Source organism: Triticum aestivum, chromosome 1B (assembly GCF_018294505.1).
Source record: "Triticum aestivum cultivar Chinese Spring chromosome 1B, IWGSC CS RefSeq v2.1, whole genome shotgun sequence".
In the NCBI taxonomy this organism is placed as follows: domain Eukaryota; kingdom Viridiplantae; phylum Streptophyta; class Magnoliopsida; order Poales; family Poaceae; genus Triticum; species Triticum aestivum.
This window is the reverse complement of record NC_057795.1, coordinates 14,896,917-14,915,224: the sequence shown is the minus strand read 5'-3', so window position 1 is coordinate 14,915,224 and position 18,308 is coordinate 14,896,917. Positions and strand designations below refer to the sequence as shown.

General features: G+C 45.7%; 2 protein-coding genes and 1 non-coding gene across 4 annotated transcripts; all 3 read right to left on the bottom strand.

Moving 5' to 3' along the window:
• Window positions 1-941: 941 nt before the first annotated feature.
• TRNAL-UAG (transfer RNA leucine (anticodon UAG)) lies at window positions 942-1,021 on the bottom strand. The gene has a single exon. It is a non-coding gene; the product is annotated as a tRNA-Leu (tRNA).
• A 276-nt stretch (window positions 1,022-1,297) lies between these two features.
• On the bottom strand, window positions 1,298-9,236 carry LOC123103754 (uncharacterized). Of its 2 annotated transcripts, XM_044525434.1 has the most exons (16): window positions 8,783-9,236; window positions 8,463-8,682; window positions 7,489-7,766; window positions 6,785-6,961; window positions 5,893-6,636; window positions 5,717-5,811; window positions 5,536-5,598; window positions 5,356-5,444; window positions 5,173-5,262; window positions 4,391-5,047; window positions 3,633-3,707; window positions 2,831-2,901; window positions 2,686-2,743; window positions 2,511-2,528; window positions 2,215-2,413; window positions 1,298-2,103 (listed from the first exon to the last, which is right to left on the bottom strand). In XM_044525434.1, the coding sequence occupies exons 1-16, from the start codon at window positions 9,004-9,006 to the stop codon at window positions 1,592-1,594; spliced, it is 3,570 nt and encodes a 1,189-aa protein (XP_044381369.1). In that variant the 5' UTR covers window positions 9,007-9,236; the 3' UTR covers window positions 1,298-1,591. The 2 variants fall into 2 exon arrangements, with proteins under 2 accessions (XP_044381369.1, XP_044381377.1); XM_044525442.1 differs by lacking the exon at window positions 2,511-2,528.
• Window positions 9,237-15,009: 5,773 nt separating this feature from the next.
• On the bottom strand, window positions 15,010-16,514 carry LOC123084648 (uncharacterized). The gene is made up of 2 exons (XM_044506131.1): window positions 16,141-16,514; window positions 15,010-16,013 (listed from the first exon to the last, which is right to left on the bottom strand). The coding sequence occupies exons 1-2, from the start codon at window positions 16,430-16,432 to the stop codon at window positions 15,265-15,267; spliced, it is 1,041 nt and encodes a 346-aa protein (XP_044362066.1). The 5' UTR covers window positions 16,433-16,514; the 3' UTR covers window positions 15,010-15,264.
• Window positions 16,515-18,308: the final 1,794 nt, after the last annotated feature.

Sequence of the window (18,308 nt, the reverse complement as noted above, 5' to 3'; positions counted from 1 at the left end):
TATATCAGGCCCCTTCTGACATCGACAAAATAGTTGCCTTCCTACGAGAAAGAAAACAGAAGGTGATTTCAGGGGAGAAACAATCCCAATTCCCAAGCAGTGAACTTTTTCCCTTTGCAATCTACTCCCTCTGTCCCATAATGTAAGATGTTTTTTAACACTACACTGGTGACAAAAAACGTCTCACATTATGAGACAGAAGGAGTATATCGGGAGGGAAGGGGAGGGGTACGCCGCTATGCCGTGCTCTCCCCTCAGCCCACCGCGCCACCACCGGCCCCCGTGGAAGGCGACGACCCCATGCAAAAATGGCGGAGGAGGATTCTGGCTAGCGATTTGGGGATCGGGGGAATACGGCGGCGACCAGGAGGTCGCGTAGATGGGCGAGGCCGTCGACTGGCCCAAACGCATATAGCAGCCAACATCTCTCTCGGTCTGTAGCTCCTCCACTGGCATTTTTCTCCCAATAAACAAATGTAGCGCCACTGGCATTTCTCTCTAAAAAATAAATAAAAAAAATTAGAGACTCAACAGGCACATCACCTCAGTTGTCCTAAAAGAATCTTCCGGAATTTGCTTTTCTAAAAAATTAAATGTAAATATAAAAGACATTAATCACACCTTGCAGTGAAAAAGAAAAAAAGACAGAGCAACCAAGTAACTTCCCTCGATTAGCGTTGAAAAACCAACTGAAGAAAAAAACAGCGTTGGAAAACACACGCACTATTTCCGAATGTCCTCTCACTATTATTCTCTATGTATGCCGCTGGGCACTGGTCCACGAAAGTCGATTTTGCGAGTTTTTGTTCGCAATCCGATATAACTTATACCATGGCATGGCAAGCAAAACCGTATAAATATTTTGAACAGGAGGAGCAAAAGGTAAATAGCACCCAAGAGAAAAAAATAAATTAATTATTAAGAGAAAAAAAAAGGAGTATTGACAGCTGTGGGGTTTGAACCCACGCCCTTTCGGACCAGAGCCTAAATCTGGCGCCTTAGACCACTCGGCCAAACTGTCTTTGCTGACAGCAGTCTACAAACACCCAAGTAGTACTCTGTCAGTCCCTCCTATGCTTCAGAAGCAGACAAATCTTATACTTGAGGGCCTCAAAAACCCTTGCTGCAAACTGAGGGAGAACTAAACCTCTTTGTCCAAAAACAAAGACATCTTTTCTTTTATGAACTTATTACATACATTTGAATCAGACCAGGTGCGGGGATCTTGGGACGAACAACGAAAAACTAAATTTCACATCAAACTTACAAAAATATATATCACCAGCAGAAGTGAACATGTGCCATAAACCTCGGCTTTATTTTCCATTTTCTCAGGAACAATTTTGCGTCCCAGAAGACAAAAATGTCTCATATTTACTATAAGTCTATAACAAACAGCCCCCCATATGCGCACTCCGATAAACAGAGGCGGAATCAATGGCAATGAAACAAAATTGCAAACTAAGATGCCATTGGCACCCTCACCATCTTATTCTTGCTAGCTACAGGAACCAATCTGCAATGATGGGTAACAACTAGCAGCTAAATATGCACAGTTTAAATAAAACAATCAGGTTTTATTCCTTTTTTTTCACATGAACCCCAGCTGAGTCAGGTCGTCGTCTGGGACCTCCAGGACGCCCGAGAAGTCGCAGTCCTGCGGCAACGAATCATCAAGTCCATCAGGGAACCACGAGCTGAAATCACCGCCTTCCTGCACGTCGAGACCCACCGGGACGTCCAGCATGTCGTCGTCTAGTCCAGGCAGGCTTGCTGGCATCACGGGATGGGCGGATCGCTGGGCGGCATTCCCGGGAGCGGTTCTAAATTGCCGGGCGACTGTCGCTGCGCCTGAGGGGCCTACCGGCGGTTCAGGGTGCTCCTGCGCTGCCGGTGCTGGAGATGGCTCGGTGGCTCTGCCGAGGACGTCGCCGGAGGCTGATAGCTGCACCAGCTTCTGCTTTGACTTTGTCTTGTTTCTGCGGTCACCGCTCCTCCCGCTGCCTGACGAACGGCGCCCTGATCTTCCACCGGAGCCCTTTGCCGATGCTTCTCTGCTGCGGTCCCTTTCCCTCTTGCCCTTTTTTGATCTTGTTGTAACACCTGGAAATTAATGCGCAAGGAAAAGTCAATGTTAACTTCTGAAGCACCAGTGCCAGTAACAAACAGCAATATGATTTTGTCTCTCATAAACAGTGGTTGCGCGTGTATTGCCTTCTGTGGACTTTGCGTCGCTGATTGGGAAGGGTGCAGATAGCACGCTCCAAAGAGAAGGCTTTCTGAAGCAGCTCCTCTTCGTTCCCTCGAATCTCTGGCATCGGGCAAGGGTGCGTCTCGCAAAGGCCGACGAAAATGCTAGTTCTTTCTCAGTCCTACTGACAACAGCCTTCTGACGAGAACCGGCTCGCGTACCCTACATATCATCAACACATACAATCAGTATCCAGGATTACTCAGCATTCCTCTATAGTCTGTACTGTTAAAGCGCTGACAAAAGAAGAATGAACAACCTCCACAGCCTCCACACCCTACATATCATCAAGACATACAATCAGTATCCAGGATTACTCAGCATTCCTCTATAAGGAAAACTATAGTATATATAAGAGCAGGATGATCATTCTCGTGATAAGGTATTAGCATCGATATCAGAAATGCGACCATGTAAAGAGACGCCTCAAGTACCTGAAGTTTACTGTACGCGCTTTCAACCAGTTTGTTCAATGCATGTTGCTCTAAGCTCCTGTCAGGAGATTTTTAAGTTAGCCACTGAAGAAATCCTAAACAGTGCCATTTAAGATATAATCCACAAACAAAAATCCATTTATACCTCTCCTCGATACTTTTTGTATCTTGAATTGCTTTGTCTAACTTATGCAATCCATATTTCTTTTCCTTCAACTGCAAAATAAAAACGATACATTATATAAACTGTTAAACCCCTAATGAGAAGAAAACTACATATGATTCAGAGATAAGAAAAGGCATCAAAGGAAATGCATCAAATGAGAAGTCTTAAAATAGGATAACATGAATTATCAATCTAATCAGGTTGAATCTTTTATCTTATGGTGTAGATCAACCACTTAAAGCCACTGAAACTTTTATAGAGACCCCTTGAGGTATTCCATATGCACTTATATGCTTCCATTTTCTAGTGATATGGACAAACCACCTTCATTTTGTGCTATGACTAGATTTGGACCCCCAGCGTTCAAATTGGCATAATCACAAGTTGGGATGGCAAGATTAAGATGTATACGTGATATTATGGCTCCGAAGTCCGAACCATCATGAAGGGTACCAAGATGCAGTTCTTCCATGGAAAATAACTAGTAGTTATCTGTTAATCGTACCTGATGATGCTAATAGACATCATTCAAGCATAGTTTACATTACCATATGTTAATGCAAGGTGAAAAAGGCCTTATATGCTCAAATTCAAGTGTCCATTTTTTTTGTTCTCAAATAACCAATACTTCAAAACCCAAGCTCTAAAAACATGAACAAAGTTGTACTAGCTTACACTAATCTGACGCAATCACAGTAACACATTGCATCAATGTTTAATGAAAATGATGACATTTTACTTAAAGCGCATTGAAAGCATGTTACTATGAGTGGTTGCAAACCTGATCATGTAGCCTTCTCCTTAGTTCTGAAATCATCTTATTGATGTCTTCATCCCCTTCATCATCTAGATTTGGCTGAAATCATAATGCAAAAATGAGGCAAGAAAAAAAAATCAAATGTAAAAAAGGAAAAGTTCACTAAAGTAAATTTTGATCGGGTTATTGCATGAAATTAACCAGCCATTACACAGGATGACAGGACTACACAAAAATTGAAATATGCAGAAAATGACATCAAATATCAGAAGTAAAATAAATGTGAACTAAGTGCATGCCTAGGCATATTATGCTTCTAACCATGTTGGCTGCCAGAGTAAAACAACCGATAATATATAGCAAATGCATACTAGGATAACGATATTAAGGCATTTCCTGCAAGGATCTCAACTACTCTTCGAAATCATCTGTGTTTGTGGCTACTTGATAAATTATCTTAAACTATGACGAGCATCAAACCATACAACAGAGCTCCTCAATTTTTAACCCTTCCATGTACAAGGTTCAAATGCCCAACATTAATAGTTTTACGTTTACAAAAGGTATAGAAACCCTGTGTGCCACAGATAACATCCAAGGAAGATAAGTCCCTGTCAACTAGCATCCCAACAAACACATGAGACTGCTCACATTTTGCCAATTTGTGATGTTTCATGTTACCTGATTTCTAGGCATATAAACTTATAAAGAACTACATACAGGGGTATTTAAGTTTCCAAATGCTCAGGATGTAAAGAGATTCAGGCTTTATGGAATCATACCACTGTCTCCAGACAAATGCCAATACTTTCCAGCTCAATCAGAATCTTATCATCCATAGACATCTGCCTGTACTGATATTCATGTGGAGGTATAGAGATATTTTTCCTGGAATTTCCACACTGCTGTGAAATCTGTGGTATTAAGTCATGCAAAGGGCCATATTCTGGGTGTACAGCACCACTGAATCCATCTGATAAACTCTCGCAATGGATCGAAATTTGACTACTGGAGCTCATGAAATTGCTCGAAGCTGTGTATCCATCGCACAGGCTCTGGTTTACCACAGAAGAATTGCTTGAATGTGTAAAATCCACACTCAACCCAGAATTATATGTTAGGTCACTGACTTGAAGTTCATTAGTTAGGTATCTGTCGGCAGTGCAGGAAATATGGCTAGCTGCAAACATATCTCTTTGCACGTCACTGGGGCCAGAAAAATTATCTTCCATGATTAAAGCTGAAAGGAGTCTGTGTGCCATCGGGGCCATCTCATGAAACCACTCATTGGGTTCTACATTTTGTGTCCCATTGATGTGGTTTTCCTCAAAAGGGATACAAGTTCTGACAGGTCCTTTTGTTCTAACTCCACTGGTTTTGCTTAGCTCAGATGAGAGAGATGAATCAGATGCAGCCAGCACCTGAGAAGAAATCTCCTCCTGTAGATGTTATGGAACACGTCAAGCACGGAAGCAAAGATACGAGCTCTAAAAAGTGAGATGAACTTCATGAGAGGACAAAGTTTTCTTAGATGGGATGACTCACGCAAAGAAGTGTAACATACCATTGTTTGTGGTTTGATGTAGTCGGTGGATGCTATGACATTATGTCCACCATAGGACATGTTCATCTCAAGCTCTTCCACAAGGTCAATCTGACAACGAATTTCAAGTGAGAATTCGTCCAAACCCAGCAAGGAAGCAAGTATAGTCGAGCATGACATATTTAAATTATAATGGGCACCAACCTGGTGCTCTAAGAAAGCCAGATTTTCAGAGCTTATGAAAGTTAGCATTGGCTCCATCTCCTTCCAAAAAGGTCCAGAATATGCACCAACTGCAGAAAAAAAACAGAAAGTTATAGCGCATCAGCCCAAAGAGATGTCACATAGCTCAACCGGCAAAATCAGACAAGAGAATAAACGCACTGATAGCACTGCGAGCAGCATTTGCAGCAGCTAAAAGCTCCTCTAGGTCACCGTCTGGTTCAACTGCAATGATCAGTTAGTTATTAAAATCGATAGGCTAAATTAGGGCAGAGGAGACGGAAAGTATCCAAAATTGAACCATAATAGTTGAAGCATAAAGGTGAAGTGTCTTTCTACAAACCTGGTATAACTGTAGGCTTGCAATTCAGAATCTGTTCGTGACTGGGTGAAGTTTTGCAGTCAGAAGATTTAGCCATCATGGAGTGCCCCACTTTACTGCACCAGCGTTTAGAAGCCCAAATCAGTTTCATATAAAGAAACTAAAATTCACATTGTTACTGAGGAAGCATTAGGTACCTTTCATTATTTACTTCTCCAGCTCTTCCACATTTTAGTGGTTTTCTTGTTCCTGTAGCATCCAAATTTTCTTCTGATATTGAAGAGCACCCTTTTAAGTCCATAGAACCTCTTCCGCTCCTCCCATGCTGAAGAACAGCTCCATGTTCAGGCTTTTCTTTGGAAGGTGCCCTATTTGATGAAACAATTGATCCTGTTGCATTGTGAACAGCAGTTGCCTCCTCATTCTCCATCTCACCACTATTCTTAACTTTCTCCTTAGCTTTGCTTTCGGTAGCAGCGAGCCGCCCACTTTCAAACAACCCAACAGGAGATGACATGTTATCAATCTTGGCTACCTTTTGTGAATTACTGCCAGTTACATTTTTTGGAAGCAAAACACCGCATAACTCAGTAGATGACCTAGCAGCAGTATCAAGTGGAGATCCATCAGATAAGGCTTCATCTAAATTTGAGACTGGAGACACTACATTCGCTCTCCTTGTCCGCGAAATTTTCTGTGGGCGCTGACCAACCCAAGCAATCGGAGGTGTGGACGCATTTGAAGGTATCGAACCACCTGAACGTTTGCGGTTTGTCATGCTTCTCAAAGGTGAGGCTTTATTTGAACAAGGTGCTTCTTCGCATTCATCGCTTACTCCAGCTGAACGTTGGAAGGGGAGCATGACAAGTGAACTTGTTCTTGGTGACCTGCATGCTTTAGTCTTGGGCGAGGGACTTAAGTTTGTATCAGAAGTATGTACCCTGCATATACAGAAATGCAGCAGATCATCAGAAGAATTAAGAATGATAATGTTGCAGTACTTATTTAAGTATATGCAAAAAAACAAAGTGTGATTTGTCAAGATGAGAGTTACTTATGCATGAGAATAAAGTAAAGGACTATGCTTACTTGTTTCCTTTTATCATAGCACGCTCCTTTCCAGGTCCAGCATGCCGGATTCTTCTTTCATTTGGCAGACTGGCATAATCAACATCAATCTTGGATAGAATACGCGACCCAATGTTATTCTGCTGAAAACTGCTATCCATCTTGCTACCTGCTACTGCTCCGGCAGAAGCTCCATGTCTGCAATAAAAGAATGAAAAAAGGTGAGTTCTAACCTGGTGAGGAAATGATGACATAATTAGCAGAACAGATGTCCACATATAGCCAAATAGTGCTGGTAGAGGATTTAAGTAGAGTAGGTAAGCAACACAAATATGATTGCAACCTAACGAAAAACCTATGTGGATCAAACAAATAAACAGCAGTTTAGCCAACAAAGAGCTGAAGAAACCCCAAGCACCAATCTCGGGGTTACGCCTGATGGCAATACATAGTAATGACATTCATCTTTCTAGTGATGCTTGTCTTTTTTCAATGCACTGCATGTCAGGCCTCGCTCTCTATTTCAATTATGAACTTTGTCTGTATGATGTTTCACCAACCTAGATGTCACATTTACCATAGTACTATGCTTGAGTTGTTTTCACATTACAACAAACTTTAGTTCAGCATAGTACTCAATTAGGACTAGAACTCGGTGAGTTTTCAGTAAAAAAAAAAAGAACAAAAACTTGAAGCAACAGGTAAGCACACCAAACAAAGTTTACCTGAATGCAAGACCATCACTAGACCGCGGGCGTGCTTCGTTGGCTGGCCTGCTTTGACACACAGGTTTAACATCTCGATCAGCATCATTGCTTCTACTGAGCATTGTTCCCAGAGAGCGCTTGCGTTTTACTTTAGGTGAGTCCTGTGATTTGTCCTCAGACAACTCCGATACTGCAACAGATGTTCTTGCACAAGTCTTTTCCTTCTCCAGTGGTGAAGTTTTAGCACTATTAGCTAGAGGACCTTGCCTTGTTGGAACACTACCACGTCCTTCCAACTGAAATATGCAGAAACACATTGAAATAAGTTGGAATCGCAGAAAATGGTAACACGATAAATTTCATGGAGTATGAAAACATAATGAGTGTGATCTGTTACAGAAACTGTGGAAAGAATAGCAGACATAAAAAACTTTTAAAACTTCAGGTTTTAGATGTAGGTCACTCAAACAAGCTCAGCCAGAGTTACGTTTTTTATATATTTTTTTAAATCCCCGAGGAACAAGTTACAGCAGGGAAGTACGAATCAGAGACAGAGGCCAATCCATAAAAATGAGCAAGTTTTAGGATAGGTTCAAAATTGAGGACTGCATTTGGATTATGAAATGACCACACTAGCAACACAGACTAAATGGTCAGAGAACAGAGAAGGAACATCGGTTCTTTCTATGGACATTAAACCTAAATCACGTCCTGCTTTACAGAAGGCCAGAAAATTGTATGAAATCTTATACTGGTTTTCAAACCACCCATGGCATAACTTTACAGTCAGAAAACTGTATGAAATCTTATTGGTTCCAGCAAGTAATTAGCCAAAAACAAGGCAGGTACTCCAAATTGCAACATTTGTTAAAGCTACAAACTATAAGCCTGAAACCGATAAGACTAAAAATTGGTGAATTGACAACTGAGTATTTGAAAGCATCCATAATGGAACAATGTCACTTGACAGTGTGATAAAATGCGGCACGAACCCGTCCGTCCGACATCGAGGAGCGCATGCGCTTGCTAATTGCCCCCAGGGAGGTGTTGTTGTATCCCTGAGCACCGGGTCTGGACGCCGCGCCGACAGGGGGAGCGGGTGGCGGCGCCGGCTTGACGGCGCCGGCATCGCTCCTCTGCCGCCTGCGCGTGACGACGTTCTTGTACTTTTCGATCTTCTGGATCGCGTCCTCCAGCGACCGCACCTTGTCCCTGGCAGAGGCAGACCGATCAGCCAACTAGCAACGGCGCAGGCGCAGGGGACAAGCGGCGGCACAGGCGAAAACGGTGGGTTAGGATGGGGGGCACGTACCTGGCCTTGCCGGAGGACTCGGCGACGCTGTCGCGGACCCGCCGGAGCTCCTCCGGCGGGTCGCCCGCCTGGAGCGCCCGCCGCAGCTCGGCGTGGCGCGCGTGCCTGGGCTCCCCCGCCGGGGGGGCCGTGCCCAGCGAGATGTACTTGGCGAGACCAGTGGCAGGAGGGAGAGGAGGAGGAGCCCCCGCCTCCTCGCCGCCCTCGCGGGACGCGCCGGCCATGGGGGGCGGGCCGGCGGGTTAGGGCTGGGCAGATGGACAGGCTATGATACCACGGCGAACGCTGCCGGCCGAGGCGGACGCGCGCGGCGACGGGGGCTGTTGGGGGCGCGGCGGAATTGCGCCGGCGCGTGGTGGAGGGCCGGCCGCGGCGGGGGAGAGGGGAGGGGCCGGCGGCGATGGGGAGAAAGGCGCAGGCTTTGTGCTGAAAGGGATGGATTTGATGATGGATAGGGATGGAGGGGGAGGGTGGGATTGGAGTCAACCTCTTTCCCTAGGATGGGTCAACGGCAATAGAGCACGTGCCACTCTAGTTTTTTTTTCATTTGTGGTAATTTAGGGCACCAAAGGTCCCTCCAAAAAGGTGCCGAATTTAGATGAACGCTCTTGTTAAATAAATCCCATGAAATTTATTCATTCGCCAAAAAAATCATGAAAATTTATATTTCAATTTTTTTTGGGTGAATGAGTTGTGGCTCTGCATTAATCAAACTTTGGCGCTACATGAAGGAATCCGCCATCCCGCACAATCGGTGGCGCGCCGAAATTGATGGCGTTGGAGTTTCATGCCATCGCTAGCACAATAAAGTTGTATCCACACAGGGCGGCTAGGAAGCCATTGATCTTTGTCGTGAAGTGTTAGCGACATTGGTCACGAAGGATCCATGGCCCAAAGAAGAAGATGGTCTGAGTGGATCACACCTAGACGTTCGCCCGAGTCGAGGGTGTAATAAATAGTAACCGTTACAGCCAAAGCATCACCGGACCGACGAAAGAAACAACCAACTCTCCTTGCATTGCCCGTAGTGGAAAGGCAAACCTGTTCGACCGATCCTTCTACTAGCACTACTAGAAAAAGGGCTATAGATGGGATTGACACTAATGGCGCACCAGACAGGCGGTGCGCCATGCGCCATTAGTATATACTAATGGCGCACCACCTTCTGGTATATACTAATGGCGCACCGCCTGTCTGGTGCGCCATTAGTGTTGAAACTACTAATGGCGCACCTGGCCCAAGGTGCGCCATTAGTATCAAAAAAAATTTGAACTAGTGCACCTGTCCAAACATACTAATGGCGCATCCAGACGAAGTGCGCCACTAATGTTGTTTTTTTTATTATATTTTTTATTTTATTTTTTTTTGCAAAACTACTAATGGCGCACTTTTCCACCGTGCGCCATTACTAGTTTAAACTAACGTTTCGTTTGGCTAGTGCATAGCGATGCCGACGTATGTCATGTACAAGGGTAAGGTTCCCGGAGTCTACGACGACTGGGAGGAGTGTCGGAGACAGGTTCACCGATTCAGCGGTAACAGTTACAAAGGGTACACCACTAGGGCCGAGGCCGAATCTAGATACGCCCGCTATCTAGCGGGAGAGGGGAGGGAGCGTTGGAGGAACCGGATGAAGACGAGTTTCATCGTGATGATGCTCATCGTGATGACCGCAGCTCTCTTCTATGTGATGGTAGTTTAGATGATCGATATCGACTTGTAATGTGAAGACAAACTCGCTACTCGCGGTCTCGAGACTTGTAATATAATGTTCTATCTTTGTTCGGTCTTTTCAATTCGGAGACTAATATGATGAATTGTATTCAGAGACTAATCTTCTATTGTATTCGATGAATCTGTTGTTGATGTGTGCTGTCTATATTTTGTCCAATTATACATTTTGTAACCTGTGCAAAAAATAGAAAAAAAAACCTAATATTCATACTAATGGCGCATCACACCACAGTGCGCCATTAGTATGCCAAAGGATACTAATGGCGCATCATTAGACAGTGCGCCATTAGTATGCCGAAGTTACTAATGGCGCATCTTGCTGTTGTGCGCCATTAGTATGCCAAAGCACCTGGGTATACATGGCCCCCTGGGAGGCATACTAATGGCGCACTGTTGTATGTACTAATGGCGCATCCAGTGCTGCGCCATTAGTATACCAGATACTAATGGCGCACCAGTGGTGCGCCATTAGTAAAATATACTAATGGCGTGGCACTAATGGCACACCACTGATGCGCCATTAATGGCCAAATTAGGTGCGCCATTAGTAGGCCTTTTCCTAGTAGTGTAGATCTGACAGTGCACACATCGCCAAAGCCGGAGAAACAAGAGAAGGACTTATTGCCCACCATCGCCACCACCGCCGGAAGGGCTAAAGCGACAGACAACAAAGACCTACATATCTATCGGATTTCGTCGCGGGTACCAACATCTCACGCATCGCCTTAGACATAGAAGAAGTCGGATGAACCATTATGAAGTGGTGCTGCCACCACTGCCAGAAGGGCCAAAGTGACAAACACCGAAGACCTATGAAAAGCCCCAGGATGAGAGTGAATTAAAACTCCCACCGATGGATTGGGGCCTCCCCTCACTCCTCTCGAAACAGGCTTTCACCCCGTTTTATAGATAAAGCAAAGCCTCCCCGCACTCCCCCACCCGCGGAGCCCATGAAGGAGGAGGATGACGATGAACTACCAGCGGAGGAGATGCGACAGCTGGAGGTATCTAGATCCCTAGGTAGGACCGCGACTACATACGGAAAAGAACGGTTAAATTATAGGAAATTTAATGTTTGTCGGTCTAATAAGGATGGTTACTACTTGACGCTTATGTCATTTGTGAGGTTTGAAGAGTAAGTGTAGTGAAAGCCAAGGAGAAAGATGCAGAAGCTGTCGGCGTTCTGGGAACGGGGGTATCCAGATTTGCCTGCCTGCGGCCTGCGACATGGCTCAAGGAGTGGCCCAGTATGGCCCACCTTCATCAACACAAGCTCAAGACCCTCGCGAGGGGCCAAGCCTCGCGGGGCGGACGACAGGAAGCTTCCTCGGGTGCAGCCTCGTCAGGCTGGCTCGCGAGGAGGTGGAGAAATCAAGGCGGGGTACCTCACGAGGTGCCCATGACGCAAGCCATGACGACCGAAGCTAGGCGGGAGCCGGCCTGCGCAGAGTCCTTGTTTCCTCTTTGGTGCAAAGGGGGCAAGCGCAGGAAAGGTATCAAGCAAAGGCAACCATTTCGGTGCAACAAGACCAAGACCAGCAGAACAGCAGGATGGAGGTCATCGTGGAGCCCAGGAAGGCGTCATCGTCAGAGTCTTTGGCAGGCGAGGACCAACTTTAGTCAGGATAAGTGTACTAGATGTTCCCCTTCAAAATGGCCAATTGTTGACGCCCTTCCCGCTTAATATTTTGGAAGATGACCAGGGTCTCGCTCTATAAATAGGGCTAGCCACCATAGTATAGAGGCATCTGAAGGTCGACGAAGCGAACCTTAGCCAGATCCACCAACACAAGAACTCCTCCCCTTGCGAGGCAGTTCTTCCTTTGTATTATTCATCATCAGCCCCTGAGGTAATCCACCACACCACAAACTAGAGTCGGGTATTACACCACAATGGTGGCCCGAACTAGTATAAACCTCGCGTCCCTTGTGTTGTTCTTCATGTAGTCTAGATCCTTTGTGAGGCGACGAGACGTGAGTTGGTAGGGGGAGTGATCTCCGCGCGCACCCCAGAGTTCAAACCTTAAGGGTCTGCCGGAACCCGAAATCCGACATTTGACGCGTCGGGTAGGGGTGCGCCGGAATCCGCCTTCTGCCGTCTTGCGTTTCTCCGTCCGTCGCATCCATGTCTGACGCTCGTCGAGCCCGCGCCGAGCGCCGGGCTGCCCTCGCGGCCCATGTCGCCCAGACGGCCCCCGTCAGAGGCTGAGGTTATGTACCAGTAGCTATGTGTTTGATCTCTCTCTCTCTCTCTCGTGTTCTCTCTCGTGTTCCCTCTATGGCACGATGTTGATGTATCCCGAGCTTTGCTATTGTAGTTGGATCTTATGATGTTTCTCCCCCTCTGCTCTCTTGTGATGAATTGAGTTTTCCCCTTTAAAGTTATCTTATCGGATTGAGTCTTTTATGAGAACACTTGATGTATGTCTTGCCGTGCTTATCTGTGGTGACAATGGGATATCATGTGCCTCTTGATGTATGTTTTGGTGACCAACTTGCGGGTTCTGCCCATGAACCTATGCATAGGGTTTGGCACACGTTCTTGACTCTTCGGTAGAGACTTTGGGGCACTCTTTGAAATACTTTGTGTTGGTTGAATAGATGAATCTGAGATTGTGTGATGCATATCATATAATCATGACACGGATACTTGAGGTGACAATGGAGTATCTAGGTGACATTAGGGTTTTGGTTGATTTGTGTCTTAAGGTGTTATTCTAGTACGAACTCTTGAATAGATTGATCTGAAAGAATAACTTTGAGGTGGTTTCATACCCTACCATAATCTCTTCGTTTGTTCTCCGCTATTAGTGTCTTTAGAGTGACTCTTTGTTGCATGTTGAGGGATTGTTATATGATCTATCTATATTATTATTGTTGAGAGAACTTGCACTAGTGAAAGTATGAACCCTAGGCCTTGTTTCCTATCATTGCAATACCGTTTACGCTCACTTTTATCGCTTGCTACCTTTCTGTTTTTATAATTTCAGATTACAAATACCTTTATGTACTATCTATTTTGCACTTGTATCACCATCTCTTCGCCAAACTAGTGCACCTATACAATTTACCATTGTATTGGGTGTGTTGGGGACACAAAAGACTCTTTGTTATTTGGTTGCAGGGTTGTTTGAGAGAGACCATCTTCATCCTACGCCTCCTACGGATTGATAAACCTTAGGTCATCCACTTGAGGGAAATTTGCTATTGTCCTACAAATCCGTGCACTTGCAAGCCCAACAACGTCTATAAGAAGAAGGTTGTGTAGTAGACATCACTTATCATTTTGCCACTTATCCTTCTTTCGACCCTCGCTGATGATGGACGTGTTGTCCACGTGATCACAATGCATTCAACATTGTAAATCCCAAGGCAATGAGCTTGCATCCACACGACACACTTGTCATTGTGTAGCGCAAGGAAATGTCTAAAACTTATAATAAATCTCATCGACCACGAATTACTCCCAAAGCCTAGACGTATAAAGACTTTCCAGAAACTAATCAAAACCTAGGCATAAAAGACTTTTGAAACGGCAAACAATTTTTTGAATCGACAAACATTTTTTAGAAAAATTAGGCATTTTTAAAAATTCAAAAACATTTGTTTTATTTAGACGAACATTCATTGAATACATGAATAGTTTTTGAATTCATGAACATTTTTTGAATCGATGATTTTTTAAAAATTAGGGCAAAATATTGAAATTCACAAACAAATTTATTTTTTTGGGTAGTTTCTAAAATTTCATGGACATTTTTTTTTAGATTCACAAATATGTTTTGAATACACAGTCATTTTCTCAAAATCAAGAACATGAATTTATTTCTCCATATTGTTTTTCCAAATTGTGATTTTTTAATAATTTGTGAACATTTTTGTAAAATCACCAACATTTTATGAAACCACGAAATTTTTATGATTTTTCAAACATTTTAAATTCATAAAAATATTTTTTTCTCAAACATTTTATTCAAAAGTCTCAACTTTTTGAAATTTATAAACCCCGAATTAATTAAATAAGAAATATATAAAAAACAAAAAGAAGAAAAGAGAAGACAAATAAACGAAATGGTAAAAAAAATAGAGGCGCCACACCCCGTGGCCCATGAATACGTACGTGGGGAAAATGATGGAACCTGGGGTTCAAACCCTGGTCTTCTTGGTCGGAGAGAGAGGTTGTAGCCACTATGTGGCTAGGGTGCATGTGTTATAGAGTGGGTATCATACCTATAAAAGTCTGAGCTGGACAGCGACTTTGAAAAAAAAGCAAATTGTTTTCAGGGCGGCATAGCGGGTAATATATACTCCCTCCGTGCGGGAATATTTGTTGGAGAAATGCATAAAAATGTATGTATCTAGAACTAAAATACATCTACATACATCCATTCTTCCGACAAGTATTTCCGGAGAGAGGGACTTTGAGGGTAATTTTTAGATGGGCGACGAGAAGCAATACTTGCTTTATTATTAATATATAAGGTAAAATAAGATAAGAAAAAAGTAGAATTTTTTTCATTAATTATTGTCAAAACAATACATATCCACTTACATAGGAGTATATACCAACGAATTAATCGCCAGGATGGTCAATCCATGACAAATTACTTTAACAAACATTACTTAGCAGATCAGATACGTAGAGATCGCTAGTGCACGTTACTTTAGTTGAAGGTTGACGCCAGACGCAGCACGTACGCTAGCACGCACGCAAGTACCGGGCTGGTTTTGACTCCTCGATCGATCGCTTAGACGTAATTGGCGTCGGTGACCATGGCGATGCCGCCGGCGGTCCATGAGGTTGCCGCGGCGGGGCGGCCGAACCTCGTGACGGCGCAGTCCGAGGCGAACAGGGCCGAGGAGACGTAGTCGGCGGTGCCGCCCATGACGGGCATCTTCGAGGTGACGTTGAGCTTGTTGACGTAGTCGGAGCGGTAGGTCTGGCCGAGCACGCCGTGGACGTCGTCGGAGAGGGCCTGGAACTTGAACCCGAGGTCGAGGTGCGCGAGGCAGTCGTCGGCGGTGACGCCGTAGCTGTGCACCTTCGACTCCTCGGCGGTGATGGGCACGGCATTGGCCACGATCCGGAACACCCCTTTGAGCTCGACGACCACGTTGTTCGCCTGCGCCGTGCGGGTGATGGAGAGGCCTGGCACAGACGCGGAGGACCAGCGCGCGCCGTCGGTGGGTGGGAGGTCAATGCGCTCGTCGTCGAAGGCGAGATCGAGGTGGTCGACGGCGGAGTCCCACTGGGTGGAACGGACGGCGCCGAGGTGGAGGCGGTGGTGGGCGAAGAGGACGCCCACGGCCTGGATCCAGGTGAAGTCGCGGCTGGTGGAGGGGTTGTGGTTGCCGATGAAGTGGGCGTTGATGTGGAGGTCGTCGTCGGAGAGGATGCAGAAGTCCTGGTTCTTCATGCCGTGGAAGTAGAAGTTGTTGCCGTCGCCGCCGGTGAAGCGCGGGTCGCCGCAGGACGCCCCCGGGTAGAAGTCACACACTGCATACAAAAAGTACATCATGCATGCAATGCAAGAAGATTAGCATATGCATGTGTGATTACACTACAAAAATTACACTCAATTCATCAAGTAATAATAGCCATGTTGTGCTTATAAACTACGTACGGCAGAAGGTCATGCAGGATGGGCAGAGGACGAGGCACTCTTTGGGGCAGCGGCTGGGGCAGGTGGCCTCGCACCCGGGACGCTTCTTCTTGGTGTCGGTGCAGGTGAACTTGCTGTTGCGCTTCCCGACCCCCGGCTTGATCACCACCAGGTTGCTGCCCTTGGGCACCTTGGGCACCTGTGGCGGCGGCGCCTGGGCCGACGCCGACGACGCCATGAGCGTGCACAGGACCAGGAGGCTCGCGCCGATCGCGCACGCGGCCACGGCGGTCGACGGCCACCGCACCGCCATTGCTAGCTGCGGCTGGACAAGCTAGTGACTGGTTGAATGCTGGATAGATGAGTTTGTGTTTCTCTGGCTAGCTCTTGCTGGTTGTGGTTGTTGGTGTTGCTCTGGTACTAGGGTGCGTGTGTCTTATAGCGGCTGGGCGCCATGGATTAGCTAGGGGCGTTGACCTAGAGGCAAAGCTGCTGGAGGGTACGTGCCGGGCCAGCAACGGGGCGGTGGCTTTTCTTACCTGCGAAGCGTGCATGCATGGACGCACCACGGCCACGAGACGGTCATTATTGCATGCACACTTGCATAAGTTTAGGCGAGGTGACCGATCGTCAGCTAGTTATTCCTGCTTCTCAACTAGCTATTTTCTCCTCGCCAAGCTACCGAACGTGATGTGCGTAGCACAGAGTAATTATTGCATGCACAGTTGCACACTTGCATCAATCAATCAAGTGCCAAGCCAGTTGAGACTTGAGAGTCAAACATATACGCTTCGACGTGAAAAAATAGGAACCTATGAAGGCCATGCATTTTTTTCCCCATTTCTCCCTGCGAAGCAACCCTACGTAGGTAATGCAAAAATTGCTCCATGGCCTGGTGGATTACGCTTCTACGTGGATAACTGTAGGATCGATGGTCAATGGCGTCGCCCGCGCGCACGTACGTACGTATGTGCCCCATACATAACATGCATGCGAAATGCAAACGACCATGTATCTAGTCCCTATTTTCTATTGTGTATATGCACTAGCCGCTGGCTACCCTGCTTCCAAGCTCTCGGCCCATTCCGTTGGTCGACTTGGCCATCTTCTTTCTTCTTCCTTGGTCTCGCGTCGTCCTCACTTGATCACCGTGCCATGCGACGTAGGGTTGGTGCCGCGTGGAATTACGGCGAGACTAGCGGCGCATATGCATGTTACGGCGAGACATGGCGTGAAGACGAGGGCTTGTCAATGCGTTGACGCGGCGAGCTAGGGAGCTAACTAATCTTGGCACCGCGTGGCGCCACCGCCGGCCGGCGAGGCAGTACGCGGCTGCACCGCGTAGGCGTCGACACGCAGACATGCAACTCCTTCATGATGGACTACTAGACACAAAGAGATTGTTGCACATGAAAAACTTTTCCACGCCTTCCTGCGATTGTGCAGCTATGGAGTGTCTAGTCAAGGCAACAACCTTCCTCGTAGTATCCTTTTGCTGCTGCTAGATGCTACTCCCTCCGTTCCGATTTACTCGTCGTGGTTTTAATTCAAATTTAAACTAAAACCACAACGAGTAAATCAGAACGGACGGAAAGTAGAATTTGTGTGCCAGACAAACTCTAAATTCTCCGAGCCTTGAAGCCTTTTGTGGCCACCAAATGGAAACTAGGAGTCCCTTTATTCGTGGAGGTTATCACTTTAGCAGCCTGGAGTATTTACATGTTCTGAACACAATAAGATTCTCACAGAAAAAGAAACAATAAATTTCCAAAAGTAATGAGCATGCGGCGGCGTACATATAGAAAATCCAGAGGGGCGCATGATACGTCCTAGACGTATCTATAATCATACCTTAATGGAATAGTTTTCACATCAGATTTTATTATTATTTTTGGATTAACCTATTAATTCAGTGCCAAGTGCCAATTGTCAATATTTTTTTTGTTTTTAGACTTTTCCGAAAAACCAATTTTGTGGGACCAATAAAGTCAGAAAAAAATTCTGGAAGTTTTGAGAAGTGACGAAGCCAAGGGCACATGTGCGAGCATAAAGCGTCTCCCATGGGCCCTACGTGGCCCCACCGCATAGCCTAGGGTTGGAGCGCATGGCCCACCTCCACCACCTCTTTCTTCAGCCGCCTTTATGTACTCCAAAAAACCCTTAAAATAATGATCGAGGATTTTTTTTTC